At 33.4% G+C, this 14,067-nt stretch overlaps 1 protein-coding gene across 1 annotated transcript; it reads right to left on the reverse strand.

Moving 5' to 3' along the window:
- Nucleotides 1-11,491: 11,491 nt before the first annotated feature.
- LOC120278002 (pentatricopeptide repeat-containing protein At1g79080, chloroplastic) lies at nt 11,492-13,771 on the reverse strand. The gene has a single exon (XM_039284878.1). It carries the CDS (start codon nt 13,606-13,608, stop codon nt 11,896-11,898), a length of 1,713 nt encoding a protein of 570 aa, XP_039140812.1. The 5' UTR covers nt 13,609-13,771; the 3' UTR covers nt 11,492-11,895.
- Nucleotides 13,772-14,067: the final 296 nt, after the last annotated feature.

Genomic DNA, 14,067 nt, shown 5'->3' on the forward strand with positions numbered 1-14,067 from the left:
CCATTTCCTCAAGTTCTTTGAGGTCATAGTAGAGTGAATGGGCTAAGGGATGACCTTCCACTGAGGCTTAGTTGCAGAGGCAACGAAGTGAAGTGTTGAAGTGATTTTAGCACCTAGGGCTTAATTGTGGCTAGGGACCTTTCACCTAGACCAAAGAGTTAGGTCTACATCTAGGAAGAGGATTTATCACTTTGAATCCCTAGAACTCATTGCAATTCTATACAAGTGCGAGGTTGAGAGATTGTTCAATTTCTCCTTCAGGACATGTATAAAGTTAGGCATGGTTGATCTTAGATTTGGGATCATGTATTGAAGGATCTCCATGACTCATTAATGCATTAGTTAGAAAGCATATTAGAGAGTTTTTGCACTTGAAACAATTGTCCTAGGGGGAACAATATCCGGGTACCCCATTTATATCGATTGCCTTACCTCCCATTTACTTGTGCCTTCTCTCTTGTCTCTTTTACTTTTGTTTACATTACATCTTGTTACACAACTATTATTCACTTTTCGCTTAGTTAAGAAACAATTCAAGTATTTTTATCCCCTACTCCCTGTGGATACGATACCCACTCATCTGGGATTTATTAGTTCGACAAACTCGTGCACTTGCGGGATATACGCAAGGGGCGTTGTCACACGGGAAGACTTGAAGGAATTTTGTTGTCGACCTGAACGAGAAAGGAGTGAAGCTACAGGGAAATATCTAAGGGCATGTTATACTCTCGATAAACAATCGAAAACAGTGTTCTGTGAATGGCTTCGAAATCTTAAGTTCATAGATGGATATGTGTCAAACATGGGCCGTTGTGTTGACATGCGAAAGCTAAAGCTTTACGGGACCAAAATGCATGACTGTCATGTCTTCATGCAGAGATTACTTAGGTTTAATGACGAAATCCTTGTAATAATTTGTAAATTAGAGCGTATATTTCCCCCAAATTTCTTTGATTCAATGGAGCATCTTCCGGTGCATTTATGATATGAAGCATGGATTGGGCGTCTGGTACAATATAGATGGATGTATCCATTTGATAGGTAAAACACTTTATTATGTATTCTACATATTCTTAACATTAGTAAAATTATTTATCTCATAAAATATATAACATTATAGGTATCTAAGAAAGCTAAAGAAGAATGTGAGAAATAAAGCCAAAGTTGAAGGCTCAATATGTAATGCGTACTTAGTCGAGGAAGCTTCAACATTTTGTGCAAATTATTTTGAACCACATGTGAAGACAAGGCATCGCAAGGTGCTACATAATTATGAAAGTGGGGAAGATCCAATGGAACAAGCTGGGAGCTTATCAAATTTCACATGCCCTGGTAGGCCATTAGGAAAAGCAAAAACTAAATACCTAACTGAAGAAGAATATTCATCACCGCAGATGTACATCTTGCTGAATTATCAAGAAGTACAACCATTCATAAAGTAAGACTACTTCATTTTGATATAAGGCATTTCTTTGTTTGCTTTCAGCCTTTTTTAGCAATTTGTTCATTTGTTTCAATGTGAAACATTTTTGTCAATGAATTGCGGTCAAGGAATCCAGACATCAATGATGGATACGTTGATGAGATATTGGAACGTGAATTCGTGATATTGTTCTTCACGTTTGCTCATAATCCTTCGAATGATATTTCCAACCAATTTTTGCAAGACTTGTCAAAAGGACCGTTAAGAAGTTATAAATCTTATAGTGGGCCCATAGTAAATGGTTTCAAATTTCATACAAAGAATTATAGTTCAGTTTGAGCGACAATGAATAGTGGTGTATGCATAAAAGGCACAAATTATACGACAGATGAAAATGACCTCTATGGCCAATTAGTTGAAGTTTTATGTTTGGAGGGTTCTTCAATAAGTATGGACCATTTGTTCTTGCTATCTAGGCAACTCAAGGTAATTATACAACTTTTCCCAGCTTAAAGCGTGACAAAGTTGACTGGTTGACTGTGTTTAATTTGAAAGCTAGATATACTATAGGTCTTCCCAAACAATCATATGCTACTACATCGACATCCGTTAAAGCAGCTTTTCAACAAGACAAAAATGAATTCCCCTTAACGCATGTAAATTACAATAATGCAGAATCATCTCTACCTGACCCAACAGATGAATTTATTGAAATAGACGATGAAGAAGTTGAGAGTGAAGATGACCCTCTTCCTGAATAAGAAAGCAATGATGAAGATGATGACCTTGAAGAAGTTGAGAGTGGTAGCATACAGATTTAAGGTAATATATATGTTGATGAAAGTATTATATGTGAAACAAATAGTCGTGGTAGAATATGTTCATTACGATTTGTATTTAAATCTTAAATGCATATATGTATATATATTTATATGTCTTTATATATTTATATTGATATATTGTCTAATGTGATGATACTTGTTCAGGCAAGAATGAGAGGGATGGGTTGTAGAGGCGGCTCCAAACATAGAGGTTCATTTGATCATGTAACGCATAAGGGTTCTCTTGCAGATCAAGAGAATTAGCGCATTCATGGTGAGCATGATAGTGAGCCTTTTACATCACCACCTAATCCACAGCGAGTTGTTTCTGCACCTGCTATACTACCACGTCCATTGGTATCATCGGCTGGCAATGCATTTGTTGGATCACCATCATCATCCATTTCTGCTCCTTGTTATAGTGGAGGCACTACTCTTGATAATAGATCCATTGATCCTGCTAGAGAAAACTCATGAAACATGGATAGATTGGCTCCTAGTATTGTGTTGGGGAAACCTCGTATACATCTGGTTAACGGAGTGTAAGTATTACATTGTTATTTATTTTTTCTTTTTTTATATAGATAGAACATTATGATAAATAACATTTTTAATCATAATGGCCTACACAACATTTGTGTTTACTCTAATTTTGTGTTTTTTGTGGTCTTTGATTGTTTTCTTGTTTGAATAATTGATGAGTTGTGTTCGAGCTTTTTAATTACTAAGGAATGTCCAAATTAGGGTCAAGAAGAATCTAGAACTGGAAATTGGTGTTTAATTTGTTTTAATTTTATTTTTTGTATCCTGTGAAACCATATTATGTATCCTTTTGGATCTGTTAGAGAAACTTTGAGACTTGTTGTTCCACCAAAGTATGTTGTAACTATGTTAAAAAGGTCCATCAATCTTGATTGGTAATTAGTTAGTTTATTTCTTGATAAACTTGATCCTAGAATTTTTGTTAGAATAATGCAGAAATGTAGCTCATTGTTTCATATATGGCCCTACTTGACTTTTAAGGAAGGTTGTTTACTAACTGTTTATAGGAAGTCACTCTTTTGCAATTATTTTCGGTTTTAAAAGCATAAAATATCAAACTTCAAGAGTGTGAATCATGTTCTGAAGCCTTTTTAAAGTAAGTTTCCATATGAGATGTTTTTTGTGACCTCTTGATTGATTATGTGCACTTAAAAGTTTCTTTCTTGATTGTGGTGATCAAGATTGTTATGCTGGTAGTAATGCAAATATAATAATTATCTGAAGACATTTTTCTCGATATCATTACTAGTAAATGTGTCTTATCAACCTCTAAATATTATCTAGCCTCCACTGGTTCCATCGGTGAAGTTAATGTAAAAATTAAATCATGGTTGGAAGGTATATTTTGTGTATTTTGACAATTAATAGGATTGGTTTGCATAGAGGTGATGGGCCGAATATGTTCTTTTTATGTCTTTTGTGACACCTTTTGCATGTGTAGGGAAAGGTTTTAAAATGAAATAGTCATGACCTTCTTTGTTTTATTCAATTTTTTTCGATCTTCTACATCTAGTTTTTTACCTTCCACGATCTAGGTTCTTCACACTCTTGATGATTTTACGTAAAGCTAATTGAAACTTAGTAACTGGTAGTTACTATCATGAAAATCTCATATTCTGTTATATTATTTGAGGCATGGACTGTTGAGTGTTGTAGGTTTAGGTGGTGATTTGCAAGAAGACTATGTGGTTTCAGAGTGTAAAGTAGCCACTTTGCTTAGTAACTTTGTTAAAATGTTGAAGCAGAAAACAAAGGTAGAGGGGGATGATCTTCTGGTTAGAGTAAGGGAGTGGGGAGAGCAAATATCTTTATGTTAGAGTAGGGGAGATGAAATGATAATTTATGGTATTTTTAAGATATGAGCTTGAGAGTGGGTTGATGCCCATTGTTGTATATGAGATATTGCATGAAACAACTCTGTTTTTACTATAATGCATACTAATAAAAGAAATTCCTATTCTTTTACTGATCCTACCATGAAATGTATGTAACCAGTTTCAACTAAAAAGCTTTCTTTCCATAATTCATATTATGTTTGATATCCTCTAATTGTATGTCTATTCATATAGTTTTGAGACTTTAATATTACGTATATTACATTCTATTGTACTAATACTGATTTCTGTTCAATGCAAAGCAGGCTGCATTAATTGTGGTTAATAAGGGGGAATATAGTTTCATTCATTTATGAGTTGGATAAGGAATGTTATGGTCCTTATAATAGTTATTTTATTTATTTATTTATTTTTATTAGTAATTTTTTACAAATTTTTACGTTACATTTTTGGATTGAAAGCACTATTATATTAGCCATAGGATTATTGTTTTGAGTCATGCTCCTTATAATATGTGATATTCACAATAAATTATCAACTTATTAGAAAATTAATTTTACATTTGAAACTAAATGACTGAAGAATGCAAATTCACTAATAACATTGACCATGCAAAGTTATGTTCTGTAAATTTTGTTCACCGCATCAAGTACACATCTAACTGACCTGAATATTAAACGTTAATGCTCTTATTTGGTTTTTACAATGATAGAAAATCTATTAAAGAATATATAAAGGTTGTAAAGTGAAAAACCAATGAAGGAATGTTTATAAAATGCTCTGATCTACATTATACATTAACATTCACAGAGATGGATGGATTTAGTACTGGCAATATAGAAAAATAATTCATTCACCTGAGCGGAGAAGGAGTTGAATAAGAGGATTTGATGAACTTTGTTCATTAATGAGGCGAAACTAAAAGAGTGACTTTTTGTTGGTTTTAGGCTTTATTATGTCTTAACCATGGTCCATAGTCATTTTGAACTTTTGAAGATGTGTACTTTGTCTCTTAGAAACACTCCCTAAGAGAACCTTCAAATATTAAACACAAACATTTATAGAAGACATGACTATTATTCAGCCATTAATTTGTTGCTGAAATAGTTTAGGCACTTGCTAAAATCAGTGGATGAGATATCCAACCATTTACTTATTTTTTCATCATATAATGTTCTCATCTGGATAACCTTATGCTTGTAGTCATGCCCTTCTGTCACATGTTCGTGCCTTACTTCCATTTTCCAATTCAATGCCCTACTTTTCAATTCCATGTAGTATTTGATTTGGTTGATGGTGCAAGCATAAATTTGTTGGCAATAGGTTATATCCTTCTGATATTTGTGTGCGAAGAATCACATCTATCTTTAAGGAAAGAGTTGATGAGAATGGCTATTGTTGGAAGAATGTTTCTAAGGAAACAAAGGAGTTCTACTAGAATGAATCTCAAGTATTAATTAATTATTATTTTAATTTGTCACATGGATTTAAAAATGGCATTTCTGTTTATATTTCACATTTTGTTTTCTATCATTTTTCTTGATAAGATTTGATAGTACAAGAACAAATAATTTTAATATGGAGTTCTACTAGAATGAATCATTGCTTGTTCTGCTGATGATTATTGCTAATAATATGTAATTGTTGAGATGCATAGAGCAAAAAATGGTGAATTTTTCTATTGTTTTGATTTAAGAAAAAAATTACATTTTTTCACTCCATCTAATTGCTTTGGGGGATAATATTTATCAGAATGCATGAGTAAAGTAGATCAAGTCAAGTGATAAGTGAAACTACAAAATAACAAGTTATGCCTGCATTTCTCATAGCATCATCTTTCATACCTATGCCAACATTCTTTAAGTTGACAAATCTACCTTGGAAGTTGATATAAATACTTGGAGTTGTTTATGCTACTTTCTTTTTTCAAAATCTAGTGGCAATTAGTTACTTCCTAATGGTAGGGTAGTGCACCTGATAACTTATTAGTCTTTAATTGGGAATTGTTGTTAAGTGTTTTACTAGATTTTCCTATTTATTTATAGAGATAATTTAGTTTCCATACAATATCCAACATAATCATGTTGATCAAAAACTGACTTGTATTTGCCTTTTTAACATCTTATAACAATGAAGAGTTGCTATTGCTTTTGAGGTTATCCTTAGCCATAATTCTGTTGTTGTCTGTTGATGTAATCAAATTGTATTGATCCTTTTTCTAGTCCACTCTTGTTTATTCAAAATTGTGTCATGCAAAATGAGATTCCTTACTAAAGTTATAATTCAATAATTCTAACTAAGTGTCGACTAGAGATTTTGTGAATGATAATTGGTTGTAACTATTATAGAAAACACAATTGTGCAACTGAACTTCATGTACGAGAATTCTTATCAAATTATACATGCCTTATTGCAAAGGCTGAATACTAAAAAGTGCAGAGATGATGACAGATGAATGCATGTATTCCATATATGTTCTAATCGTTTGTTGGTATAATAATAGACATGATAGCATTTATATTCGTTTACCAACTGGCTGCATTTATTTAATTGCTAATGCAGATTGAATTAAATTCCATAATTAATCTCTATTTTGAAGTTAAGATAGCAATACATATTATATGATTTTGAAAATCTGAATCACATAAACATTTTGTTTGGGATGAGTCAATCTCATCATTTATTAAGATGGCCTGGTCACGTAAGGCTGCAGAACGTTATCGAGCTTTGATGTGTACCTTGAGAAAAGGCAAGGAAAAGACCATGTATGTGAGTAATTCTACATGGCATATATGGAGGGAGTCATGGAATACACCAGAATTTAAAGCTCGGAGAGACCAATTTGCTACAAATAGGCTCAGTGAGACGGGAGGACATGGATGTGGTGTATCCCGGCACACAGGAGGCTTAGCTTCTCACACCTCCCAAGTAGAGCTATTGGTAAGTTATTTTATTTGAATGAATATGTTTTTGTATAACAAAGAGTCTGTATACTACTAAGTAGAACCTAATTCTATAAATCTGTTAAATTATTCCAGCGATTGAAGCTTGGCCATGACCCTCTTCAGTATGAGCTTTTTAACGTAACACATACGAAGAATGGTACTTCAGAGCTCATAGATGCACGAGCTCAGGCCGTTAATGTAACTACAGATTTCATTTTTTTTTTCAACCTTAAATTTTATTTGCACTACTTCAATTTCTATTCATTACTTTGATATCAATATTTAACATGTAATATCCATTGATGCAGGATAGTTATTTGGAGCTTATGGACAAGCATCTCAAACACAAGAAGGGCATGGTGAGCCTCCTGTTGTGGATGAAGCAGCTATCTATTATGAAGTTGTGGGGGGAGAAAAAAAAATGCAAGGTATACAGAGTTGGATCACAGGGATCTATTTTTTATCCCCAGTCATCTCAGAGCTTGTCTACCGGTACATCATTGAAGGCAGTAAAAACTGAAATCAAAGAGCTGAAGCAGACAGTTATGCAGTTGCAAGATAACAACAAAGAGCTTCAACAGAGTTTGCTCGAGATGAAGGAGGAAAGGGACTAATATCGAGAGGAGTTGCTATGCCGGATGAAAGACATGATGGAGCATTTCGAGACGAGGATGCTTCAGCGCTCGCAATTTAGCAATCTGAACTCACAACCATTGACTGATGATGATCATCATCATTTAGATGACATTTAGTACCATGTAGTACTACTGTTTTACTTATAATGTGTTGTATTGAACAAATGTGTGTTTTATAGTATTTTGTGTTGAAATTGATATTTTGTGTTAAAACTAGTATTTTGCGCTGAAATAATTACATGTAATATATTTAGGAGTTATTATATATTGTGACAGGTATTTTTAAGGATAACAGAGAATTAAATTTTATTTTATTTTATTTTTTAATTTAGAAACGGATTAGAAACAGATTAATACAATTTTGAATTTCTTTTATTTTTAAAATTTTAAATTTAGAAACGGATTACAAACGGATAGTTTGTTTCAAAATATATTTTTTTTTTTATTTTTTAAAATTTTAAATGGATTAGAAACCAATTTATTTTTTTTTTAATAAAAAAACATATTTAAAACAAAACTTTCTGTTTTTAATCCATTTCTAATATTTGAAACATATATGATTTTGTTTTTAATCCGTTTCTAATTTTTGAAACGGATTAGAAACGGATTTGAATTCAAAACGGTTGAGAAACGGAAAGTATTTTATTTCAGATCTGCAACGGAACTAATTCCGTTGCAGATCTGTTTCAAATATTAGAAACGGGCACATTTTGCGTTGCTAATCAAATTAGCAACCAGTTTTTTAGGAACGGCAAACTTGCGTTTCTAATCCGTTTCTAAATTAAATTAGCAATGGATTAAAAACGAAAAAAGCTGTTTCTAAACTGTGATTTTATTGTAGTGTTTGAACCGTAATCTGGCATTGCCACCACCATCAGCCACTCGTTCATTTGGTGTGGATTTTTATTCCTTTTTTTAATTTTTGTTTCTAGGGTTTTGGAGATTTGCAAACTTTTTGTTCATCTGGCTTTTCTTGAAGGTGATCAGTAACAAGTGGGACACATATCTGGATCTTCACCAAGTGGACTACTACTCCGAGGGGGTAAGAAAAGTGATGATTTTATTATAATGATGTAATTTTTAGGTTTTTGATTTGATCAATGGCTTCAAATTTTGTTCTTTATCGTTTATTAATCTAGAAATTAAATTGTTGTTTAAATAACTAAATCATTGGCTTTGAATAGGTTGATTGAGAAGATTTTTTTTTTTTTTTTTAAAACGAAGTCTTTTTTACATGGTATCTTCTAAAGTTCTGTAGAGATAATGGTATCAACAACAATGGTTTGAAAAATTCATAGAAATTCATTTGTGCAGTTGTTGTTGTGCAACTATCGTGATTCATTATCGTATGTTTTAGTTTAATTTTTGTAAGCATCTAAAGTATTGCTAAAAAATGTTATGACACTTGGGTTTGGGCTATTATCTTGTTATTGCGTCAGATTGTATTTATATATATTGTGATTTTTTTATGGCCATGCAAGACAAAATTGCGGATTATATACCATTACTTTGAGGTTATCATGGTTGATGAAAAAGAAATTGTAGCTTTGATTATATAGTGTGGCAAAATGTGGGTTGTTTGCTAAGTTTTTAGATTATGGAGAAAAAATACATGAACTCAGAATCAGAGAATTCCTATTAGTCACTCATCTTGCTCTTTTGTAATTTTGATTGTCATGGAATACTCAACATCTCTCCTTCTTCATTGTGCTTGTTTCATTAAATTAGTCTTAAACTTGTGAACTAGCGTAGTTAAAGCTAAATTAATGTTTTTCCAGTATTAAACTTTGAACTTTGTTGTAGCTTAATAAACAAAAAACTTATGGTTATGAATGGATCATGAGTCTTGGTTGAATGAAATGTTACATGTTTGAGTGAATAATGCCTCATTAACTCGAATGATTGGCAAATAAAAGAAAAAAAAAAAAGGTTATGCATTGAATTATATTATTCTATATTGAATTGGATGAATGGGAGATCTAGCAGCAAAAAGACAAAGAGGGTGTTGTTTTTTTTTTTTTAAAAGAGAACCTGAGGGGCTAATTTTATTAATAACCTAGAGTGACAAAGCAAACAACCAGCCAGAATACAAAATAAAAAGTAAAAATACAATTAGAATTTGAATCCAGAATCAACAAACATTTTCATAATCCAACGAGGAAGATCCCGTCTAGCGAGGAAGAAGTTGAGAATTAGGAGGCTGAATCAATGGATGGCTAAGTTAACAGTAGGGGTCATCCAGGCAACAGGAATGCAGTGGATGGAGGGTGAGCCAAGTGCAGTCAACAGGGATCGAATGCTAGAAATCTGAAGAGTGTATCGCCAAGAGATGACAGGGTCCGAGACAAAGAGGGTGTTGTTGTGAGGAGATTAATTTTTCAAACCCTTCTTGTATGTTGATCTTCTTCAATTCCTATGTATAAATAGTTTTTCCCCATGTATATGAAAAGTAATAAGAGGGTTTCTTATCGGGTTAGTAATTTAACTTAAAAAAGTTTACAACATCTAATAATTAATTAATTAAATCAATTTAGTAATAGATTGAAATATTAATTCAATACAAAAATATAGCAATATGATAGTTAAATTAATAAAAGTAACATAGAAAAAGATAGTATGGAAAGTGATAAGAGAGCTCTTCCAGTCGAATTAATAATTTAATTAAAATTTTCCAAATTTTAATAATAAATTTAATAAATATAATAATAAAATTAACAATTTATTTAATTATATAATGATTCATTAATTTAATATGATAAATAAGATCATTAAAACAACATTTAAAAAAATTTGGTATGCGAAGGGATGGGATACTCTCACCTTGGGTGTACACACTTTTAAATACATTAAACCAAATACATGTTTTTTTTTTCTCTAAATTTATAAATCCATTCAACCAAACACAAAATTCTATAATACAACACCTCCTCTTAAATCTAATAAAAATCTAGATTTGACTATACTGTATTTCAAAGTCTATGTATTTTTAGTTATATTGTAATTGAAATCCACTACAGTTATAGTTACATCCAATTGAACACTACTTAAGATTCAATTGGAAGATACGAGAAGAAAAGGGTAGGCTTCATGATTTTACTAAAACCGTCATACCCGTTTGCGTAATTTTTCTTCTTTCTTTCTCCATAGTTTTTTTTTCATGTTTTGTATGTGTTATATAAGCTTTGAACATGCATGCTTGTTAGTTTCTCCATGTTCCAAGAAATTAAAGATAAAATACAATAATATTTAGCTTTAAAATAAATTATTTTGCTTAACCATTTACCTACACCAAAGATGCTTGTCGCTATTCCGATTAAGATAAGACAATTAAAATGAAAAGTATACATTCTTCTCTTTATTGGAGCAATCATTAAAGTATAAAGGTATTAATATCTTTAATGCTAAGTTTAGAAAGCCTCAATCCTACTCTTATTTTTTTAAAAAAAAGTTGTATCACAATTGTAATTCAGCATGAAAGACTATGTTTTGGGTTCAAATATTACACATTGTCTTTTAATAATTTGTTTGTTTGATTGTTTTGGATTATGTTAGCATTTTTTGGGTATTGAATGAACAAGAAAAGCTACAAAAATGGGTTGCTCATCATACACAGAATTTTATTACTCATGAGCCATTGTTATTGTTTCCACTTCAACTAATATGCTTGATCTTACACCCACTCCAATGATACAACACAATGCGGCAGAAGTTGAGGGCCTTATTTATCCCAAAATCCCACAACCCTTTTTGTTTCACAAGGTAAAACTTCCAATTTAAATCACCAGTTGGATTACAATAAAGAACGATTTTATTCAGTAAAATTTGTAGCAGATTACAATCCAAAGGCACAGCTATCTTCAGAATTCAGTTTGAGTGTGCAACCATCTTACAGAAATAACTATAAGTCGCATTACTTGAAAATGCAAGTAATTATACACCAGTACGCAGACAATCAAAACTATTTCTTTTGATCATATACAAGATCATTGTCAAGAACATCAAACGAAGCTAGAGCCTCACATGATGATAAAACAAAAAACATCAGTTTAAAGAGGATAGTGAAGTTGTATGCAGCGTTCTAAGAAGAATCTTCTCAATCATTCTATGCTTTCATTTTTACTCCCAAAAGCTGATCGACCAAAGTCTTTTATAACTCATCTTGTAAGCATTTCTACAAATTTACAGAAGACCATATTACTCCAAATCATACTGTAGAGTGATCCTCTCCATGGTACCTTGACTTATAGCATTCCTCAAGTACAATTCCTTTAATACTTCTCTTGCCAAATCAGCTTCATCTTCATGTGCAATTCCTTCTACTAAAATTGTGTATGTTGTCTCATTCGGTGAATATCTCCTATCAACCATTGTCTCAAAAACATCAAAAGCAAGATCAGTCCTTTGAGCCTTGCACAAACCAAGAATCAGTGCATTGTAGTTATCAACGTCTGGCTTGCAACCACTCTCCTCCATCACTTGAATTATCTCCAATGCCTCATCCAACATACCCTCCATACAGAGTCCTCTGATCAACGAAGAATACGTGTATGAATCAGGAGTGAATCCACTCTTCGTCATCTCATTCAAAAGCTGAAATGCGGCCAAAGTGTTCCCTTTCTTACACAACAAGGACACAACATTCCTATGATAGTCATGCATCGAAACATTCTGCTTGTTTCCCAAACTCTGCAATATAGAGAAACATTCCTCTACCTTCCCCTCCCCGCAAAGCACGGCTATTGCATTATAAGTACCATCATTTGGAGTACAATGGCGATACATCATCATGTCCAAACACTTGACCACCATGTCCAACCTCCCTTGCTTGCAATACCAAGCAATGATTGGATTGTAACTCGCTGCAACAGGCTTATACCGCTTATCTAGCAACTCCTCAAGTATTTCAAGTGCTTGCTCAGGTTTTCCATGAAGAGCAAGAGAACCTATAAGTATGTTATAAGTGATAATGCTTGGTTCGCAACCGTTGTTCCCCATCTCAGTCAAGAGTTCCTCTGCCTCTGTCCACTGGCCATTATAGCACAAACTCCGCAGCAAGATATTATAGCTAACAACATTAGGACTGAAGCCTTTGTACGGTAATTCTCTGAAGAACTTCATTGCCTCTTCCAATCTACCTTCCTTACAGAAACCAGTGAGCAAGACATTGTAGCTAACCAAATTGGGTTTTCCCCCTTTTGCTATGATTTCATCCAATAACCTCACAGCCTCATCAACTCCACGCTCCTTGTAAGCAGCCTCAAGCAAGAATGAGAAGGTGAACACATTGGGAACCAATCCCCTCTGCATCAACCTCTCCAACAACTGCAAAGTCTGCTGGAGATTACCATGAACACAGAGACCTCTAACAAGGGAATTGTAGGTGACAGTGCTAGGTGTGACACCATACTGATGCATTTTATCAACCAGTTGCATTGCATAACCAACACTACCTCTTTTGCAGAGCTGATTGACAAGGAAAGTGTAAACAGAGCAGTCAGGAGTGTTACCAGACTTGACAAGGAGCTCCATGACATGAATGGCCTTGCGGACCTTGTTGGCCTTGCAGAGGTCATAGAGGAGTTGGGTGGCTTGGGAGGTATCAGGCTTGTGGCCTCTGTTAACCATGTATTCCAAATAGAGGAAGGCATCATGGAGCTTGAGTTCCTTGGATTTGAGGTCATTCTTGCTGGTTTTCCAGCTGGGGAGGCTGAAAGGTTGGTCCTTTTGGGTGGTGGTGGTGGTGGTGGTGGTGAGGGAAGAGGAGCCAAGGACTTTGGAGAAGCCATGAGTGAGGGAAGGAGTGTGGATTTCTGGGAGGTGGGAGAGAAAGCATGGTTTGGTTCTTGAAGTGGGTGGGAGCTTGTTGTTTGGCAGTGGTGGGATTGGGTGGAGGAGAGATGAAGACATGGCTTCTGGTTTATTTACTAAGAGAGCTCAATGACATGGGTTCTTCTTCTTCTTCTTCTTCTACTACTACTACAACATTGGATAGTTGAGGCTCAGAGATGGAAAGCTTTGGGGAGAGAGAAAAGGTGGAAATGAAGGTGCACACCATCCTCATCCACAAGCTCAGAAGACCACACAAAATGTTGTTTTGGGAATTACATTTAGATTTATTTTTAAAAGAAAATTATTTATTAGTAGTAATTTTTCAAATTTTCACTGCAGTTTTTCTGGTATTTCAATTTTTCCTACTTTCCTTCCCCTTTTTCAGTTTACTTATTTTTTTCAATTTTTAGTATCAATTAATTTTTATTTAAAAAAATCTAATTTTTGCTCTGTTCAAAAAATGTCATTCCTGTTTATAAAATATATTTTTTATTTAGGTGTAATTACAAAAAATATTTATTTAATATTTGTTTTTAA

The sequence above is a fragment of the Dioscorea cayenensis genome, chromosome 15, assembly GCF_009730915.1.
Source record: "Dioscorea cayenensis subsp. rotundata cultivar TDr96_F1 chromosome 15, TDr96_F1_v2_PseudoChromosome.rev07_lg8_w22 25.fasta, whole genome shotgun sequence".
NCBI classification, from domain to species: Eukaryota; Viridiplantae; Streptophyta; class Magnoliopsida; order Dioscoreales; family Dioscoreaceae; genus Dioscorea; species Dioscorea cayenensis.